This window comes from Somniosus microcephalus, chromosome 4 (genome assembly GCF_052327205.1).
Source record: "Somniosus microcephalus isolate GS21.2 chromosome 4, FLI_Smic_1.0, whole genome shotgun sequence".
NCBI lineage: Eukaryota > Metazoa > Chordata > Chondrichthyes > Squaliformes > Somniosidae > Somniosus > Somniosus microcephalus.
The window spans coordinates 336,128,419-336,150,407 of record NC_140990.1 but is presented as its reverse complement, the minus strand read 5'-3'; the positions used below and the strand labels follow the sequence as shown (position 1 = coordinate 336,150,407).

Here is a 21,989-nt window from a genome sequence, read left to right as displayed (position 1 = left end):
TAAACACCATTATGCTGTGTGCAATATGCAAGGACTATGGGGTATCCGCGATTGGAGGTTTACATCGTACACTCAAAGTGTTATGCACTTCTTCTGAGAACTGAGGCTTTCCCTTTTACTAATGCAAACTGACCTTCATTGTAAAAGGTCATCAGATGTTAAACCTGTTACCCACTCGACTGGTTTAGGGAAGATCTACATACGGTGTAGCTGAACCATACAGTCTAGAATCATCGCTTGATTTGGTTCTGGGGAATGAAGTGAAGAATCTTCAAATATGAGATTGATAGATTACAAAACATACTGATCCCAGATTTAATCTTGGGTCAGTGCTAACTGAGTTTAGGTGGGGTATATACAAATAGTATGTACCAGTTAATCTGCCTTTAATGATACTGGTGACAACATCAGGACTCCCTGCTCTTCAAATAGTGCCAGCATATTGTTTACAGTACCCAAACCTAGTGAGCAGGGCTTTAGCTTAAAAGAAAAAGGAGACTTGCATTTATATAGCACCTTTCACGACCTTAGGACATCCCAAAGTGCTTTAGAGCCAATGAAGTACTTTTGGAGTGTAGTCACTATTGTAATGTAGGAAACACGACAGCCAATTTGTGCACAGCAAGCTCCCACAAACAGCAATCAGATAATGGGGAAGGTTTTCAAAAGATTTTGAGCCGGGGAACACTAGCGTATTAGGCTAACGTGATGGCCACTACACTACAGAAAGTCTGCTCCGTGAGCAGTTGTAAGAACATCGCAGAAGGCAACTGTGGTCTACAAATGCAGGTCCGGGATTAACATTTGTATTAATACATTTTTATAATTTAAGTAGGCCCGGCTAGCTCAGTTGGTAGAGCTCAAGGTCGTGGGTTCAAGCCCCATGTTGGGTGAGTGTCTCTTTGGTAAACTTTTATGTTGCTTTCTCACTCTGGAGCTGGGGCAGACTGAATAATTAATGGGTTTATTTCCAAATGTGATTTACAAGGATGATACCAGAAATGTGAGGGTACACCTATCAGGGAAGGATGGACAGGCTGGGTCTCTTTCCTCTTGAATAAAAGACTGAGGGGTGACCTAATTGAGGTCTTTAAAATGATGAAAGGTTTTGATAGAGTGGATACAGAGAGAATGTTTCCACTTGTGGGGAAGAACATAACTAGAGGCCATCAATATAAGATAGTCACCAAGAAATCCAATAGGGAATTCAGAAGAAACTTCTTTACCCAGAAAGTGGTGAGAATGTGGAACTCGCTACCACAGGGAGTGGTTGAAGCAAATAGTATAGATGCATTTAAGGGGAGGCTAGACAAGCACATGAGGGAGAAGGGAATAGAGGGTTATGCTGATAGATTTAGATGAGGAAAGACGGGAGGAGGCTGGAGTGGAGCATAAACACCGGCACGGTCTGATTGGGCCGAATGGCCTGTTTCTCTGCCGTCTATCCTGTGTAATCTGTTTTAGTGATGCTGATTGAGGGATAAATAGTGGCCAGGACACGCCAATGATCTCCCCTGCCTTTCTTCGAAATAGTGCCATGGGATCTTTTACATCCACCTGAAACAACAGACGGGATGGCTCAGTTTAACGTTTCAGTACTGCACTGGAGTGTCAGCCTAGATTGAGCTGAAGGATAACGCATTCAACTCAGTACTGCATTTAAGTCTCACCTAGATTTATATGGTCAAATTCTGGAGTGGGGATTGAACCTACAATGTCTTGACTCGTATTACCAACTGAGCCAAGGTAACACACTCGGAGCACTAAAGTTTCTTCGTGATGTCCTGCATTGTTTTTAAACAACTAGACTGTAATGAAATTTAGGTGGGAAATTACTGAACTGATGCTGCTCTTTGGGAGCTGCTGCCTTGGTGATGATTCCATGCCATTAGTTGCCACATAGCGGTGGAAATATGCAGCAAGCCAACCTGATCCGCAAGAGCGGGGATAGTTTGCTTGGGTTTGCACTCCAGATCTCTGGCCAATGACCCTCTCGCTGGGCTCCGAGGGCCAGAATCAACCGTTAAATAAACACAAACTGAAGAAAATTCCCTTCTAAAACGCTGCGATTTGAAAATGTACACTGTGACATGTAGAAAAGGTTCATCAACACTTGGAATGTACTGTAGCAAAATACTGCGGATGCTGGAAATCCGAAATAACAACAGAAAATGCTGGAAAAACTCAACAGGCCAGGCAACATCCGTGGAGAGAGAAACCGAGTCAATGTTTCACGTTGACTCTATTTCTCTCCACGGATGTTGCCTGGCCTGCTGAGTTTTTCCAGCATTTTCTGTTGTTATACGTGGAATGTACTCCCGGTCTAGCATCGTCGTGGCAAACCTCTGGATTCTTCACAACGCCACTGCTACTTTGAATTGTAAGACACATCTGAGATAATGGAGGAGTCACCAGCTCCTATATTTGCCCCAATTCCCCTTTTTCGCGCTCCAGAAAACACTTACCAGTCATATCATTTAAAGACATGTTTTTTTAATGCTATTATGTAATCGTATTGCAATCAAAAAAAAGTGAAAAATCCGAGTTTAGGCAATGCTGGAAGTTGCTGTCAACCCCCAGGAGGCGGGGTTTCAGCAAGTGACATGACCTTGACGTCAGCTGGTGGATAAAACCGGGCCGGGAGTTGGTTCAGGACTCGGGGAGGCGTGAGGTTGTAGTCGCTTGTCCCCTGCTTGGAGATTTAACCTTACAATGTTGTTTTGGCACACCCAGCCCGAGCAATACCACCAGCAGCAGCACCAGCAGCAGCACAGCGCAAGCAGCTACCTCCGGTAAGTGACTGGCCAGTAACAGGTTCACACACAAGGTCTGAGTCAAACTTGGCGTTAAAGGGTAACTGTGCAATATTTGTGTGTGTGTAGATTGTGGATTAGGGGAGGACTTTTAAAACTTTTTATTTTGGACTCCAGAATAAATACTTGAAATGGAAAAACATTTTCAGGGCTATGGGGAAAGGGCAGTGGCGAGTGGGACTGATCGGATCGCCCGGCACCATGGGCTGGATGGCCTTTCGGTGCTGTGCGATTCTATTCGGCTTTAGAATGGAAAGCGGGTCGGCATTGCAGCCGGTCGATAGTTTTGCATTTTGTGGTCAATTTTCCTTTCCTGACTGCTAAAATAGCCAGACTCATTGCTCAACATCTTGAGATATTTTGTTTAATGTAAATTATATTGTCGAGGTATCAAATAAGGACTTTTCCTTCACGTTGTGGAAGCTGGTAAAGGAGCGCTGCTTCTAACTATGACTTGGGCCTGAAGAGAGGGTGAGAGAGAGAGGGAGAGGGTGAGAGAGAGAGAGAGGACTGTCCAGCTCCCGAAAGTGTGTGAGACTCTGTTTTCCACCAGCGGTAATTAAAGAAACTTTACAAACTGTTTCTGGAGAACAAGGTCTAGATCTTTGCCCAATGATTTTGAATTTATAACTAGAGTTCATAGATTCAAAATCATTGGGAAAAGATCTAAAGGGGAGAGGAGGAGGAATGTTTTCACTCGGAGTTGTCGGGATCGGGAACGCTCGACCTGAACAGGTGGGAGAAGCTGATTCCATGAATACTTTTAAAAGGGAGTTGGACGGGTCCTTGAGGATGAGGAACTTAGAGTTGCCAACAAAAGCGGGGCTGTGGGACAGAGCACAACTGCTCAGCCAACACAGGCTCGACGGGCCGAATGGCCTCCTGTGCTGTAAGTTTCAATTATTCTACCAATTGTGTAAAGGTTCTGAACATCATAAAGTTAGTTACTGGCTAAGAGTTGATAATACGTGAGCAGTTTGTTGTTTCATTCTGTCCTTTCTATAAGCTAATGAAAGTATTCAATTCATAGTCGATATTTCAGGAGTCATTGTACATTTTTAGACAATTTAATTCGTGTTATCAATAATCACCCTGTCTCTAATCTGTGATCGTGAGGTACATTGTTTTAGACCTACTAGGGGAAGAGAGAAATTGTGTAACCTTAGCGGCACACTATGTTACAGCTTGCCATAAACAGAGGGACAACCATTAAATCTAAGAAAAGAGTATATACAAATTATATGAATGTATATTTATACACTCAGGGATATATCTGTTTATACACTGTATGGATAGATCTGCGTTTATGTGTTCAACCATAAATGTTTTTTGATGCTTTGGCAACATAAGATGTACCTTGTCATGCCAATAAAGCGATTTGAATTTGAAAAATTTGAATTTGAATTTGGCTGGGGAGAGAAATGGTGGAAGGAATGCACATTGCACAAGTGGGCAGGGTCAGGCACCCCCCTCTCACCTTCCACATCACTTCTGCCGCTCTACGATACTAACTCTCTCCAAACAAACCGGGTTGTGCTTTTGAGGATATATTTGTTCCAGCGCATTCAAAACACAGACGGAGACATTGCGAGTATTTTTCTGTGCCCCCTTCCCATAGGAGTTTCATGTCAGTACCAGGGGTTTGAATTATATAATGTTCCCTCATGGGGGAAAAAAAAACACAACGCATGCATGGCCATCAAATTTCCCCAAATCCACTCGTCCTGCAATGCCTGGACCCCCTAAAGGTGGTGATGATGACGATTGCCCAACTGGGAGCCCATTCTTTTCTGCTTTTAATTAGTGAGTATTCCTACTGTACAATTAAAAATGTATTACACGTAAGGGTGCTCATGGCCACAGGCTAAGAACCCAATTTGAATTCCATTCCATTTCCCGTTGGGTTTTGCATCCAGGACTCCTTTAAGTGGGGGAGCACATCGATCTCAGTTGGGTCAGGGGAGAACGTGTCCCTTTCAGCACCACTGCTCAACTCCTGGAGAATTGACGAGGAGTGATGTTGACGGCATTTATGGAGATTTCTGGGCTTCTTTTACCTGCGTTCATAATGGTATGAATGGGGCAGGGAAGAGACCTACAAATGCAAAAATAAGGGAAGATTGCAAAATATTAAAAGAGAAATGATATGCGGCATAAAAAGATCCAAAAACAGGAATTTCAAAGGGAGTTAGGTCGACATTAAGGAAATCTTATGCAATGCAGACAAGATATGTTCTCTCCCAGCCTGGCCTCTTCATCTATTTCATTTCCTGTGCTTCTTTAGTCTTGACAAAGGGTTTTCACCCGAAAGGTTGACTCTATTTTCTCTCCACGGATGTTGCCTGGCCGCCTGAGTTTTTCCAGCATTTTCTGTTATTTTGGATTTCCAGCATCTGCAGTATTTTGCTATCTACAAGAAATATACTCATTTGGGAAATTCAGTACATGCACACAAACTCGAACCTGTACTGGTCTGTAGCTGCCCTTCTATTTCAGTCTGTTATGCATGAACAATTGGTATGGTTTCATGCACATCCTTGGTTTTTATTAAGTACAAAACTTCTATATCCACAATAATCTTATAAGCCTCAATGAGATAACTTGGAATAAACCCTCCTTTGCAGGCTGAACAGCCTGAAACCATTGATCAGTTCCAAGGTTTTTCTCTGTATTGCTTCCTGCACTTAAAAGTCTCTCTTGTTTCTTGGCAGTCAGAACTGGACACAATATTCAAGATGCAGTCTGACCAGAGCACTATAAAGTTTGATCACTGCCTCTTCTGATTCATATTGTACTGTTTTGGCTATGTAGATTTGTATATAGAAACTTGTTACTATTCCAGCAGATTGCAGTGTTTAAATCAATGCTCGGTTCCACTCTTTGAGCACGGAAGAGGATTTTAGTTTTGTGAATGAATCAGTTTCTGCATCACTTACACCTGACTTAAAGTGATAGTCTGTAGCAAAAGGTTAAAAATCAGTGGAACCATAGAATGCGTTCATATTGTAGTGAGATCTGAGTGAAATGGAAGTATCTAGTCTTGTATTTGATTTAAGGATCTAATGTACTGTCGACTGGCGAATAGAACAAAGCTGGCAAACAAAACCACAGCAATGTGATTCATTTCACAGTGAAAAGGTGGAATTGCCAGCCTTGTTCTGTCCTTTTATAGCTATCGGTATACAACATTTGACGTGAAACCTAAAATCTATCACAGCAACATGTAGTAAACTGTAAACTGTCCCCCCAAGGCACTTCACAGGAGCATTATAAAACAAAATGTGAGACCGAGCCACTTAATATTAGGGCAGGTGACCAAAAGCTTGGTCAAAGAGGTAGGTTTTAAGGAGTGTCTTAAAGGAGGAGAGAGAGACGGAGAGGCTTAGGGAGGGAATTCCAGAGCTTAGGGTCTCGGCAGCTGAAGACACCACTGCCAAAGGTGTATGTGATTTTGAGATCAGAATTGGAGGGTTGTAGGGCTGGAGGAGGTTACAGAAAGAGGGAGGGGCGAGGCCATGGAGGAATTTGAAAAAAAGGAAGAGAATTTTAAAATTTTGCCATTCTAGGAGCCAATGTAGGTCAGCGAGCACATGGGGTGATAGGTGAATGGGACTTGGTGCAAGTTAGGATCAGTAGAATATAAATCAGATCAAACTTTATAGCACTGTAGTCAAACTGCATCTTGAATACTTTGTCCAGGGGTAATGTTAGGATTTCACTGGCTAGGTGAATTAGGATTTCACTGGCTGGGTGAATTAAGATGGGCTGAATGGCCTTCCTCACCCATAATGATATGATTTTGTGCAATATTTACCTGTGCACTAAGATCCAGGGGAAGGCTTTATACAACATATGTAACATTTCCAAATTTGTTGTTGATACAAAGCTAGGTGTCAGTTGCAAAGAGGATGTGAAGAGGCTTCAAGGGGATCTCGACAGGCTCAGTGAGTGGGCGAGAACATGGCAGATGGAATATACAGGAAACTTTCGTTTAAACGGAGGTTAAATCTCCGGAATGCTCTATCCACCGGCAAAATTCAGGAGTCTGTTCAGATAACTATTTTTACTTTTCGTTGCTTTTTTTCTCCATTCCTGGCTCTGCAAGCATCTAGCTGAAGCTGTTGCTTAGCTACAGAGATGCTTGCAAGCTGCGCCGACTGTTTTGAAGCTGTTGCTAAGCAACAGGGTTTGTTGCTTCACACGGAGCTCAGAAGCTCCGTATGTTTTAACATTAGCGCTGGTTTCTCCGGCAGTGTTGATCGACCGGCACCAGCTCGGTCCCGTCAGTGCCGGATACCAGAAAGTTTCCTGTAATGTGGATAAATGTGAAGTTATCCACTTTGGTAGAAAAAACAAAGGCAGAGTATTTCCTAAATGGTGAAAGATTGGGGAATGCAGAAAGTGAATGTGCAGGTGCAGCAAGCCATTAGGAAGGCAAATGGTATGCTCGCCTTCATTACAAGAGGATTTGAGTACAGGAGTAAAGAAGTCCTATTCCAATTATATAGGGCCTTGGTGAGACCACACCTGGAGTACTGTGTACAATTTTGGTCTCCTTACCTAAGGAAGGACATACTTGCCATAGAGGGAGTGCAATGAAGGTTCACGAGATTGATTCCTGGGATGGTGGGACTTTCGTATGAGAAGAGATTGAGTAAACTAGGCCTGTATTCTCTTGAATTCAGAAGAATGAGAGGGGATCTCATTGAAGCATACAAAATTATTACAGGGCTTGATAGGATGGATGCTGGGAGAATGTTTCCCTTGGCTGGGGAGTCTAGAACCAGGGGCCACAGCCTCAGGATAAAGGGTAGGCCATTCAGGTCTGAGATGAGAAGACATTTCTTCACACACAGGGTGGTGAATCTTTGGAATTCTCTACCCCAAGGGCTGTGGAGGCTCAGTCATTGGGTATATTCAAAACAGAAGTCGATAGATTTCTGACTAGTAAGGGCATCAAGGGATATGGCGATAGGGCCGGTGAATGGAGTTGAAGCAGAAGATCAGCCATGATCTCATTGAATGGCGGAGCAGGCTCGAAGGGACGACTGGCCTACTCCTGCTCCTATTTCTTATGTTCTTATGTTTACCTGTCTGTTACATCTCAATTTCGTGTTCTCGTTTCCTGTTTCCTCCAGTGATGAGGAGCGATTGTTTTTTTTTTAATTGTTGAAAAGGGACATATCTCGCATCATTGAACAGTGACATGGCCTTCCAAATATTAAGCATTAATACCATACATTATTACAGGGGTGTGCGGAAATCCAGCCGCGCTCACCAATAAGCCTTGCAGCATCGATGAATTCGCAGACTGTTCCTTTCAAATTTGTGGCCAGCTTTCTGACCAACCGAAAACGAACCAAATCTAGTTTTTAGGGTTGAAACCAATGAATGCAGCAGGATAGCAAGTAAAACCGGTTTCCCAAAGAGACTGCCTGTTGCCGTCCCTCCCAGCCCCTCTGGTCACATTAAGAGTGGGAACCTTGAAATAGGACAGCAGGAAGTCAAAATGAAGCTGCTCGAAGGGTCATTGACCTGAAATGTTAACTCTGTTTCTCCCTCCACAGATGCTGCCTGACCTGCTGAGTATTTTCAGCATTTTCTGTTTTTATTTCAGATTTCCAGATCCGCGGTATTTTGCTTTTGTAAATGAAGCTGCTCCACTGGTTCAGGCGCAATGAGGGTGAGATGTACTCTCCCCCAGCTCCCTCACTGGACACCCTTTGGGACCCGCTTTCTGTGATGTATTTGTTCTGACTTTATATCAAAATACCCCCTGCCTATTGTTGGCCAACTGTCCATTTTAGGCCACTTCAGGTGTTATGCCAACTCCAAACATGTGTAAGATCTTTAAAATAATGTTTTGCTGTCGGTGTTGGTTTGTGTGTTCGGCTTCGGTTTAAAATAAGCCTAAACTGATGGTGGACGCGGCTGTCCAAGCAAATGATGTGGGCATGGCCGGCCGGGGGAGGGGTCAAGCGGTGGCCATGGAGACCAGGAGGGCTTTGACCCGGACCGAATACCAATTGAGTAAGAAATCTTGAAAATGGTTTCATCTTGAGCTTCTGCTATAAAGCAGATCTACAGGTTTTACCTGTTAATGTGTCTAATCACCCAGCTTGAGAGCTCTGTCTAAAGTCTGAAGAAGCACAAATGCTTCTTGCTTGAAATGAATTTAGGCACCGCCAGAATGCCATTAGAATGGGGTGTGGTGGGATGGTATCTACTTTGAGATTCCTGTCGGATAAAAGAAAGAAGACATGCATTTATATAGCACCATTCACAACCACCGAACGTCCCAATGTACTTTACAGCCACATGAAGTACTTTTTGAATATAGTTGCTGTTTTAATGTAGGAAATGTGGCATCCAATTTGCGCACAGCAAGCTCCCACAAACAGCAATGTAATAATGACAAGATAATCTCTTTTTTGTGATGTTGATTGAGGGATAAATATTGGCTAGGACACTGGGGTTAATTTCACACCTAATCTAGAGCTGTCTTTTGTCTCCACTAGTCCTGTCACCATCTCGTCTCGTTTTGAATACCTCTTAATGTCCCTTCACTTCTCTTTTGTTCTCTCCCAGCCTGGCCTTTTAATCTGTTTCATTTCCTGTGCTTTTTCAGTCTTGACAAAGAGTTTGACCCGAAACGTTGACTCTATTTCTCTCTCCACGGATGTTGCCTGGCCTGCTGAGTTTTTCCAGCATTTTCTGTTGTTATCTGGGGTTAACTCCCCTGCTCTTCTTCAAAATAGTGCTATAGGATCTTTTACATCCACCTGAGAGAGCAGACGAGGCCACATCCAAAAGAAAGCACCTCCGACAGTGCAGCACTCACTCAGCACTGCACTGCAGTGTCAGCCTTGATTTTTGTGCTCGAGTCCCTGGAGCGGGATTTGAACCCACAACCTTCTGTCTCGGAGGCAAGGGTGCTGCCAACTGAGCCACAGCTGACTCAGCTAATAAGATTTTTTTCTGGGGAAACTTATTCCAACAACAGTCGAGGTCATTTTCTACACGACACAGCCTAATGCATAGCCGTTGGGAGTGTTATTGAAAAACTGATAAAAGACAAGTTTCCTAAATCCTCCTGTTATTTTCTAATTTCTAAGAATTTCCAGTATAAACTGCTGGTCAATCTGAAGAAAGCATCCTTTTTCAGAATTTACTGTTTGGCCTGGAGGAGTGGGTTGCCTGCTATAAAATGCTTGTGCAGCCCATCTTCAGGCAGGCCGGAGTCTAACACTTTGCACATTTTCATGATTCATAACTCTTACTTGGAATGCATTAAGCATTTTACTGGTGTTATTTTTTATTCTTTATCCTCTGGTGGTGGTAGTTCTGTAGGTGATTAACTGTAATTATTTCCAATCATTTAATTGCATTACTTTGTAGTAGGTTAGCCCCTCTTTCATTACATATGGGGCTGTTCCTCAATTTTAGATGACATTTTCAGCCCCACACTCCTCGTCTTCAGTCACCCCGATGTGCAAGAGTGGGCGAGCAGACAGGAGGACTTCCTGCGCCTGGTTTAAAACCGCCATCCACAAGTCCTGAATGCGTAGCGAGGGTGGCGCCAACTGCTTGCCACTCTTCTGAGGGATTGTGCACACCCAGGTGACCCCGGAAAGAGATCACATGGTGTCCACCGCTGCGTTTCACGCCTTCAAAGCTTTCCGTGACCGGTGGGCCCCACAGGATATTGGTTGTATTATCCACCGCGAGGATCACATTTTAACTTATCTCGCGTACAATTTCTGTTCAGATAGACTAATATTAGTGATTAGTTTAGTGGCATAGGGCTGGCCCAGTGTCACTCTAATGGTCTCTTTGAAATAGTCGCAATGAAAGTTGCTTAATAGTGAGTCGTGGAACTAATTGTTGAATCTTAGACTTACACTTGTGTGACATATAGCCTTACAGCGAATGGTGACTGGGACTAGGAATTAAGTGTTGCTGTCAATCACTTGCATTTCTGTCATGCCTTTCATGACCACCGGACGTCCCAAAGTGGTTTACAGTCAATTAAGTACTTTTTTGGAGTGTAGTCACTGTTGTAATGTAGGAAATGCGGCTGCCAATTTGCGCACAGCAAGCTCCCACAAAGAGCAATGTGATAATGACCAGATAATCTGTTTTTAGTGACGTTGAATGAGGGATCAATATTGGCCAGGACACCAGGAAGAAGTACCCTGCTCTTCTTCGAAATAGTGCCATAGGATCCTTTACGTCCACCTGAGCGAGCAGACGGGGCCTCAGTTTAACATCTCATCCAAATGACGGCACCTCTGACAGTGCTGGACTGGAATGTCAGCCTAGATTTTTGCGCTCAACTCTCTGGAGTGGGACTTGAACTCACAACCTTCTGACTCAGAGGCGAGAGCGCTGCCCACTGAGTCAGCGCTGATATATTTGTACAAAAAGCTTTTGAAAGAACAAAACCATCTGATTCCTGGTAGGTTCAAATTGTCCTCTGATTCCCCTCTTGTGTTGGTTTCTCTCTTTTGTCTCCTGGTTCACTCACCTGGAACATACGGAGTTACTTTTGGATCACCTGTGCTATACTCCGGAGCCAGAAGACAACAATTTATTATTAAACATTCATGGAATGTGGGCATTGCTGTCATGGCGATCCCTAATTGCCTTTGAGAAGGTGGTGGTGAGCTGCCTTCTTGAACCGCCGCAGTCCGTGTGGTGAAGGTACGCCCACAGTGCTGGGAGGGAGGGAGTTCCAGGATTTTGACCCAGCGACGATGAAGGATCGGCGATATACTTCTAAGTCAGGATGGTGTGTGACTTGGAGGGGAACTAGGAGGTGGTGGTGTTCCCATACGCCTGCTGCCCTTGTCCTTCTAGGTGGAAGAGGTCGCGGGTTTGGGAGGTGCTGTCGAAGAAGCCTTGGCGAGTTGCTGCAGTGCATCTTGTAGATGGTACACACTGCAGCCACGGTACGCCGGTGGTGGAGGGAGTGAATGTTTAAGGTGGTGGATGGGGTGTCAATCAAACGGGCTGCTTTGTCCTGGATGGTGTCGAGCTTAAATGAATACTTTTACAGGTTGACTATCCCTTATCCGAAAACCTTGGGACCAGCTGTGTTTTGGTTTTCGGAAATTTTCAGATTGCAGAAGGTATTATTTCAGACTGGGAAACTCCTAGCATTCTTTTCACAGGCAGGCTCTGGAAAGCGTCTCTGTAGCTTAGCAACAGCTTCAGAGTCGCTTCCAAGCTACTGGGCTGAGTGTTTACAAGCTGTTGCTGAGCAACAGTATTTGTTGTCAGATACGGAGATGAAAACCTTCGTACCTGACAACATTAGCGCTGGTCTATCCGGAAGTTTGGATAGAACGGCAGCATATTGGACAGGCCGCTGCAGCTATCGGACGGGCCGCTGTATTGTTGGGCTCACTCTCCCGGTACCTCCTTCACACTGCCCAGCTCGGCCTGCAATCTCCTACCCAGGAGGGAACTCTGTGACCCTCTGCCCTGCTCACAGGGAAAGGCAGAGCTCCCTCAGTCACACTTAACATCGAGAGCGAAGGCCGGCGTGTGGACAATCTGCAGGAATTCTTGTTCTGGGCCCTGGAGGACCACTCCTGTCATGTTTTGCACCACTCGAGTCATGTCGTGCGCACGACTTACGCTGAACGAAAAAACTTTTGGTTTTCAGAGGTTTTCGGTTTTCAGAAGTTCAGATAAAGGATAGTCTACCTGTAGTAACTTTTATTTTTCCTGCTATAAAGAACTTTTCTTAAAAATTAAAGAGATTTCAAGTCAATCGAGCTATTTTAATTAAAATCTCTATAGTAAACCAAATAACTCCCTTGTACAATAAATAAAATGACTCCATATGAAAGCTGGAATATGGGCTTCATGTCCTGGGATGTAAAATATCAACAATGAAGAGCAAAGGGGTGCTGCGAGTTGGGTGAGTCGGAGTCTGAACTGGTTGCTAAAATCAAACTTTTGTTTGTTTCACATTTACTGTTTTTTTTATTAAACATATTTATTTAAATATGGTAGTACTTGTTACAACTCATCAATTACATAATAAATCCATTACATTCATTAGCCGCAATAAAACAAAGCCTTAAAAACAGCTTTAGGGTTAACAGTATAAATGTAGTGGTAAATTTTACAGATAAACCAATAATATTAACAGTACAGGTACCAATAGTAAAAATCAATTTTATGCCAGTCCTATTGGCAATCTAGTGACTCTTCGTTTTTGCTTGGTATTACCTGTTGTCTTTTTTTAACATTCAAGTACAACAGTACTTATACAACTCATCAATTACATAGTAAATCCATTACATTCATTGACCACAATAAAAAGGATAAAGCCTCAAAAAACAGCTTTATGGTCAATGATATAAATACAATAATACATTTTTACAGGTAAATCAATAATGTTTACAGTACAAACTGCCACTATTTAATAAACCAAGAAAAGAAAGAACCCGTATACGCCAGTCCTACTGGCATCGCTCAATCATTCAGTCATTCATTCCTCCGTTCGTTCGTTCGCTCAAGCGTAAATTCCATTGTGCATGTCTGCGTGCGTGCGTGTCATTTGTCCCCCTGCGTGCGTTCGTTCATCCATCCAGACAGGCCTCACATTCACCCAATAGGATGCCAACTTTCATCCTAGGAAGCGAAGGCCCTTCATTCGGTCAAACGTAAGTACCATTGTGTATGCGTGCGTGCGTATCATTTGTTTACGTGCATGCGTGCGTTCGTTCATCCGTCCAGGCAGGCCTCACGCTCACCCAGTAGGATGCCAAATTCTCCTGGGGAGCGAAGGCCCTTCATTCGGTCGAACGTAAGTTCCATTGTGTATGCGTGTGTGCGTGCATATTATTTGTGTCCGCATGCGTGCGTTCACTTGAGCGTTCGTTCGGTCGATCGTTGGTACATTAAGGAAGGTTTTAACACTAAATAATACCACAATATACAAAGTCCCGTAACCATATCAAAAATCAATTAAAACTTCAAGTAAACTACTTTTAACCAGAAACCCGAAACTTCTTCAACAAAACAAGTAAATACCAGTTCTACGCCAGTCCTATTGGCACTCTAATAACTCCTCATTTTCACTTGATGTTATCTAACCATATAATGTCATGATCCTTGTCCACAGTCTTCAACTTTTCCACAGAAAAGAAGCCGACCACTTTTTCAAATCCCGTAAAAGAAGAAAACGAGTACTCAAATTTCCTCCTTCTTGCTGTTATCACTCACAGGACCCAGCCATCAAGACATTCGTTATTCCTTGCCGATATTACTTTGTTTTGCCTTTTATCTTCCTTTTATTTTCCTTTTTTCCTTTTATTCCGTTCTCTTTTCCCACCTTATGGCTGCTCAAGCGCCATACTATAGATGGAAACAGTCTGTCTTTCCTACACCAAAATGGCAGCGCACAAACCGGCACCCGTCACCGAAACAAAGCCTCAAAGTTGCCACCAGATGGAGCACAGGCGGGGCTGCTGGAACTCATTCGGGCCCGAGACCGTTCTTCAACCTTAGAAACCGTACAGCATGCTCACCCACAGCATCGCCCAACTCCGCTTCTGCCGACCAGCCGCTCCGCCCTGGGCCCCCCCGCCTGGGGTCCTCCGTGCTGGGCCTCCCGCCTAGGACAATCTCCTCTGGGTCTTCCACTCTGGGCCTTCTGCACTGGGCCCTCCGCACTGGCATTCCCCGTGAGCAGCCGGGGTGTGGAGCAGCCCGTTCACACAGCACCGAGCAGAGCTGAGCTGCTGAGAATCTCGCAGCCTGTGTGTCTCTCTCCACATTTACTGTGACTGTCTACTAAATTTCCCAGCTTTAAGCAGAGTTATAAAGGGATATACAAGGCCTACAATTCAGAGCAGCTGAAGGCAGTTAATTAGGGAAACTAGATTAAACTGGTTCTCCTGTAGCTGGGCTCAGCAAGTCTCCTTTGTTTCAGGGCCTATAAAACAGGTTTTGAAGTGCAATTTTGCACTGAGTGCGGTTTGAACAGAGTGCTGCGAGTTGGGTGAGTCAGGTGAGGAGTGGAAGGAGGAGCTCCCTTGCTTCGCCTTTGTTTTTCCTAACTTTTCACCCTGTAGGAATTGGTTCTTACTGTACACCAAGGAAAGAGTCCGAGGGCGGGAGCAGTCAAAGAACAACAACAACTGCGAAACCACTAAAGTGACGTCGCAACCAGGGAAGAAGCTGATTGGTAAGTAGGACCTGGTGAGTATTTCTACATTCCAGTCGTTAAAGTAAAATTGAGGTCTCTAGTTTAGAGTAAGTCATGTTTAAAGGGAAGTAAGGTCCCTAGTGTATTTAATATTCTTTAATTTAAAGGAAATAAAGGGAGTAAATTAAGGGTAGGACATGGCAGGGCAGCTCGGCACTGTGGAGTGCTCCTCCTGTGCTATGTGGGAAGTCAGGGACACTTTTGGTGTCCAAGGTGAACACATGTGCAAGAAGTGTCTCCAGCTGCAGCTACTCGAAATCTGCGTTTCGGAGCTGGAGCTGTGGCTGGAGTCACTGTGGAGCATCCGCGAAGCTGAAACCTTCGTGGATAGCACGTTTAACGAGGTGGTTACACCACAGGTAATGAGTGCACAGGCAGCCAGGAAATGGGTGACTGCCAGACAGAGTAAAAGAACTAGGAAGGTAGAGCAGGAGTCCCCTGGGTCCATCTTCCTCTCCGACAGATTTTCTGTTTTGGATACTGCTGGGGGAGATGGTTTCTCAGGGGAATGCAGCAAGAGCCAAGTCCGTGGCACTACGAGTGGCTCAGCTGCACAGGAGGGGAGGAAAAAGAGCGGGAGAGCAATAGTGATAGGGAATTCTATCGTAAGGGGAACAGATAGACGTTTCTGTGGCCGCAGACGCGACTCCAGGATGGTATGTTGCCTTCCTGGTGCCAAGGTCAAGGATGTTGATGTAAGAAAAAGGAGACTTACCATCAAGTAACTTTAAAGTAAGCTTTAAGTAACTTATAAACACACTATATACACGAGAGTTCTTTACCATGCCTCTGGTAGAAGCCTCTTACAATACTGAACAGACCAGTATTTATACCAGTCCAACAGGAAGTGACATATGACAGGAAGTGAGGTATGTACACAGTTCATAGTTCATAGTTCACAGGAAGTGATGACATAACTTCCCGGAAGTTATCATTTTTATCACATTCTTCCCTCCTGCAGGATTAGGAGGCTGTGGTCTACCTTTTGGTCCACAGCCGCCGAACAAGGAAGAGTCACACCCGTTTGGATTCCCGTCGTAGAGGGTCGCTGGTCCGCTTACATGCGGTTGGCCATTGGTCAGAGTCTGTGTGGCCTGGATTGCCCTGTGAAGGGTCGGGGAGATCATGGCTTCGAGTACGAGCCCCAATAGGTTCAAAGTCGGACTGCCTCTGTTCAGAGGGAGGTGCAGAGCTGGTCTGTGGCGGATCAGTACTTTCATGCGCGGTACTGGGAGGGTCGCAACCTTGAGCACGGGGTTCTACCGGCACCAAGCTAGTTGGTGTCCGATCAGGATCCTGGAGAGGGGTACCCGATAGGTCCCAAGAGTTTCCTGGTGAAATGCCATCACCCGATGTCCCACTAGGTCCTGGTGGGCAGGGAGCCAGATCCCGTAATGATACGGTAGATTCTCGGCCGTCGGAATATCGTATGTTTGCATAGGTGGGGTTGGCATCGGTTAGTTCGACCTCGTCTACAAGAGGGTCATTTTTAGACGTCCGAACGTATCTTCGGAGTAATACAGGTCCAGGAGTAGTTAGCCATGACTGGAGTGATGTCCCATGAGGTGAGCGACGCTGGAATCCAAAGAACCGCTCATGAGGTGTAGTATTTGTGGCTATAGAAAGCAGGGACCGTATAGAGTGCAATGCATCCGGAAGCACTGTTTCCCATTGCTGGTCTGGTAGGCCCCGAGATCTTAAAGCGAGACGTACGGAATTCCAGATGATACCGTTATACCTCTCTACCTGCCCATTTCCGATGGGATGGTATGGTGTTGTTTTGCTTGTAGCAATTCCCCGTTCTGAGAAGTAGTCCTTGAGTTCCCTTGACATAAAGGATGGACCCCGATCTGAGTGAATATAAGCCGGCATGCCACAGAGAGAAAATACCTGCTCAAGGCAGCAGATTACTGTGGACGCCAGCATATTGGAGCAGGGGAAGGCAAACGGAAAACGTGAATATTCGTCGATCATGGTGAGCAAATATGTGTTCCGAGTTGAAGAGGGCACTGGGCCCTTAAAATCGATGCTAAGTCATTGCATCGGTTGGGTTGCATGTATGAGTATACCATCTGAGGGGCGGAAGAACTGAGGTTTTAATTCCGCACAAAGCCGGCATTCTGAGCATATTTTCTTTACATCTCCAGTGGAAAAAGGGAGATTCCGTGATCGTACGAAATGTAGCATGCGCGTAACGCCAGGATGACACAAACCATTGTGGACGTCCATGAGAGTGGAGGATGACATAGTGGAGCAGAATGCCCGTGTGAGGGTGTCCGGGGCCACATTCTCCTTGCCAGGCCGATAGAGAATGGTATAACCAAAAGAGGCCAGTTCCATCCTCCAAAGTTGTATTTTATTATTCTTAATTTTGGTTCGTTTTCGATTATCGAGCATGAAGGCGACTGATCGTTGGTCCATGATCAATGTAAAGTGCTGGCGAGCTAGAAAATGGTTCCACTTCCGTACTGCCTCTATGATGGCTGTGGCTTCTTTCTCAACCGGAGGATAATGTAGCTCGGCACCTTGTAAGGTCCTGGACATAAATGCTACAGGACGACCTTCCTGATTCAGAGTAGCCGAGATCGCCACCTCTGAGGCATCACATTCAACCACGAAAGGGAGATTCTCATCAATGGAGTGAAGAGCCGCTTTCTCCAACTGTTTTTTGAGAAGGTTAAAGGCTGCAACAGCCGCTGTTCCCAGTGGAAATGATCTAGCATGCAGCAAGGGTTGGATTTTGTCCGAAAAATGAGGAATCCATTTAGCGTAGTATGCAAACAGACCGAGAGCCCGACGTAAAGAAGCCGGATTCTTAGGTGACGGGAGCTCTTGGAGCGGGCGAAGTCTTTCTGGGTCTGGCTTAATGATACCATTGCCTACGCAGTAGCCAAGGATGTTGATGGTCGGTTGCGACTCAACAGATTTGGATTCATTCAGGGTCAAATTACGGCGATGGAGGGCATCCCGAAATTTTTGGAGGTTGAAGTCGTGTTCCTGTTGATCGTGACCTGCAATGGTAATGTTATCAAGATAGGGAAAAGTGTCCCTTAGGTTTTCCTGCTTAACCAGGCCATCCATTGCCCGTTGAAAGACAGCCACTCCATTAGTAACCCCGAATGGGAGGCGACGAAATTGGTACAGCCGTCCATTGGCCTCAAAGGCTGTGTACTGCTTATCTGAGACCTTCAAGGGTAACTGATGATAGGCACTTTTTAAATCGTAAGTTGAGAACACTTTGTATTCGGCCAGTTTATTAACCATATCATCAATGCGTGGCAATGGGTAGGCGTCCAAGTCGGTATATTGATTGATGGTTTGCGAATAATCGATGCATAGTCGCTGTTTGTGAGGTTTTAGAGGGTTCTTGACAATGACGACTTGAGCCCGCCAGGGCGACGAACATGGTTCAATGATATCCTCTGCTAGAAGTCTAGAGATTTCAGCCGCAATAAAAGATTGGTCCTCCTGATTAAAGCGCCGCGATTTCGTTATTATCGGTTGGCATTGAGGCAGAATACTGGCAAATAATGAGGGTTCATCAAGTGAAGCTGCTGATAATGCACAAAATGGTAATTTAGACGGTATATTAGAAATAGTAAGTCCGGGTTTGGATCCACCAAACTCAATGGTGAGTTTCTTATGCTGTTTTTGGAAGTCCAGCCCTAAGAGGAGATCACTACATAAGTCCTTGAGCACCGAAAGTCGGGTGGAGGGATACATACGACCATGAAGTGTCATATCAACAACACAAAAGCCGGAGATTCTGGTATTAAGTGATGACTGGGCCATCGCAATTGCCTGGTCCGATGGGAAGACATGTAGTTTCAATTTCGCAACAATCTGTTCCTTAATGAAACTATCAGTACTTCCTGAGTCAATTAAGGCATCTAAGGTATGCCCTTTAATTGAAACTTTTGTGGCTGCATGAGACAGGTTCTGTGGGCAAGCAGCTGTAATTGGTGTCGTTGCACAGAGAGTGGCTAAAACTCTCGGTGTGCTTCTTCGGGAGAGAGCTCGAGAGGAAGCTGGATTGGCCCTCGTAGAGGCCCTTGATAGGCAAACTTTAGCAAAGTGTCCTTTTTTTCCGCAATAACTGCAGATTGCATTGCGAGCAGGGCAGGTTTTCCTAGGGTGAAAAGCATCTCCACAAAAGAAGCATTCCTTCCTAGATTGCCAAGAGGCTGCTAAAGTGGGGTCGTCCTCCTCTTCTTCATCAGAATTATCAGAATTAGATTCCCCCATGATAGGGTTCACCTGAGACCGCTTGAATTGTCTGGTTGCAGCTACAGCAGCAGATCGAGATCTGGGCAGCTGATAGAGGTCTGCATTTCTCTTTGCCAAATCCAGTGAACAAGCTAGGTCAAAAGCTTTTTGTAGCTCAAGTGTTTTACTTTCTAGTAGACGCTGGCATATAAATGGAGAGGCAATCCCGCAGATGAAAGCATCACGAATCATTTCTTGGCGGTACAGCTCAGCTGAGGCTGCCTGAAAGTTACAATCTACGCTGAGCCTGCGAAGTTCTTGCAGGAATTCGTCAATTGATTCCCCTGGCCCTTGTCGGGCTGTGGCCAGTAGATGTCTAGCATAGACCTCATTTGGGGTCTTCGCATACAGTTTCTTAAGTGCCCGAATCACCTCTTCGTAATTATCCCAGTCATCAACATATTCGAACACTTTTGGGGTCACATAATTGACAAGTATCTTCAATTTAGCAGGAGCATCCGCTTTACATTCATCCAGAAAATTCTCAAAAGTACGATACCAATGCTTCCATACCCTGCCAGCTGCTGGTGTATTCGGGTCCAAGTCCAGACGAATAGGTCTAAGGATTTTCTCCATGATGGGTGGTTCCCTGGATCCTTAACTTCCGAGTTTGTCTGAAGGTCTAGTATTTGTCAGTGTAAATACTAAGTTACTTAAATTGATGTAAGAAAAAGGAGACTTACCATCAAATAACTTTAAAGTAAGCTTTAAGTAACTTATAAACACACTATATACACGAGAGGTCTTTACCATGCCTCTGGTAGAAGCCTCTTACAATACTGAACAGACCAGTATTTATACCAGTCCAACAGGAAGTGACATATGACAGGAAGTGAGGCATGTACACAGTTCATAGTTCATAGTTCACAGGAAGTGATGACATAACTTTCCGGAAGTTATCATTTTTATCACAGATGTCACTGGCTGCAAGGCATTCTGAAGGGGGAGGGTGAACAGTCAGAGGTCGTGGTTCACATTGGTACCAACGGCATGGGTAGAAAGAGGGATGAGGTCCTGCAACAAGAATTTAGGGAGCTAGGTAGAAGATTAAAAAGCAGGACCTCAAAGGTTGTAATCTCTGGATTACTCCCAGTGCCACGTGCTAGTGAGTATAGGAATAGGAGGATAGAGCAGATGAATATGTGGCTAAAGAGTTGGTGTAGGAGGGAGGGCTTTAGTTTCCTGGATCACTGGGTCTGCTTCTGGGGAAGGTGGGACCTGTACAAATCGAACGGGTTGCACCTGAACCGGAACGGGACCAACATCCTTGCGGGGAGGTTTGCTAGTACTTTTTGCGGGGGTTTAAACTAACTTGGCAGGGGGATGGGATACGGAGTGGAGCTATAGTAGGGGGTGATGCACAGCCAAATATAGAGGAAAAAACAAGTCCGCCTGGAAGGCAGAGCAAATATGTAATGGCATCAGGGAGTATGGCAAGGCTGGATGGCATTTATTTTAATGCAAAGAGTCTTGCGAGTACGGCAGATGAATTGAAGGTGTTGATGAACACATGGGAGTATGATATTGTTGCTGTCACAGAGACATGGTTGAGGGAGGGGCAGGACTGGCAGCTCAATATTCAGGGGTATAGAATTTTCAGGCGAGACAGAGGGGGGTGTAAAAGAGGAGGGTGTGTCTCAATATTAATCAAGGAGTCAATTACTGCAGTAAGGAGGGATGATATCTTAGCAGGTTCCTCTAATGAGGCCATATGGGTAGAACTTAAAAACAAAAAGGGGGCAAGCACTTTGCTGGGAGTGTACTATAGGCCCCCAAACAAACAATCAGGAGGAGATAGAGGAACAGATATGTAGGCAAATCTCAGAAGTGTAGAAATAATAGGGTAATAATAGTAGGGGATTTCAACTTCCCCAATATTAACTGGGCTAGCCAGAGTGTGAAAGGCTTAGAGGGTGCGGAATTCTTAGTGCATCCAGGAGAGCTTTTTGAGCCAGCATGTAGAAAGTCCTACAAGAGAGGGGGTGATACTGGACATAATTCTAGGGAATGTAGCTGGGCAAGTGGTAGAAGTGTCAGTAGGAGAGCATTTTGGTGACAGTGACCATAATTCGGTGAGATTTAAGGTAGTCATGGAAAAGGACAAAGATGGACCGGAAATAAAGGTTCTAAATTGGGGGAAGGACGATTTTAATATGATAAGGCAGGATCTGGCTAATGTGGACTGGGATCAGCTACTTGTAGGAAAATCCACATCAGAGCAGTGGGAGTCTTTCAGAAAGGAAAGAGAGAGTACAGCGCCAACATGTTCCTGTAAAGGCCATGGGTGGGACCAACAAGCCCAGGGAACCCTGGATGTCAAGGGATATACAAGAATCAATCAGGAAAAAAAGGGAGGCTTTTAGCAGATACAAAGGACTAAAACAGTGGAAGCCCTAGAGGAGTATAGAAGGTGCAGGGGGGTACTTAAAAGAGAAATTAGGAGAGCGAAGAGGGGGCATGAAAAAACACTGGCGGGCAAAATAAAGGAAAATCCCAAGGTGTTTTATAAGTATATTAAGGGCAAGAGGATAACCAGCGAAAGAGTAGGGCCCATTAGGGACCAAAGTGGCAATCTTTGTGTAGAGCTGGAAGATATAGGTAAGGTTTTAAATGAATATTTTGCATCTGTGTTCACTATGGAGAAGGACGGTGTAGGCATAGAAATCAGGCAGGGGGATTGTGAT

General features: G+C 44.9%; 1 protein-coding gene across 1 annotated transcript in view; it reads left to right on the top strand.

The window, feature by feature from the left end:
- The first annotated feature begins 2,654 nt into the window (after positions 1–2,654).
- tfcp2l1 (transcription factor CP2-like 1) overlaps positions 2,655–21,989 on the top strand; it is an 83,494-nt gene continuing 64,159 nt past the window's right edge. The window contains exon 1 of the mRNA XM_085986886.1: positions 2,655–2,792. Within this exon, the coding sequence (XP_085843012.1) occupies positions 2,713–2,792 (80 nt within the window). The 5' untranslated portion in view covers positions 2,655–2,712. The remainder of the gene's footprint in view (positions 2,793–21,989) is intronic.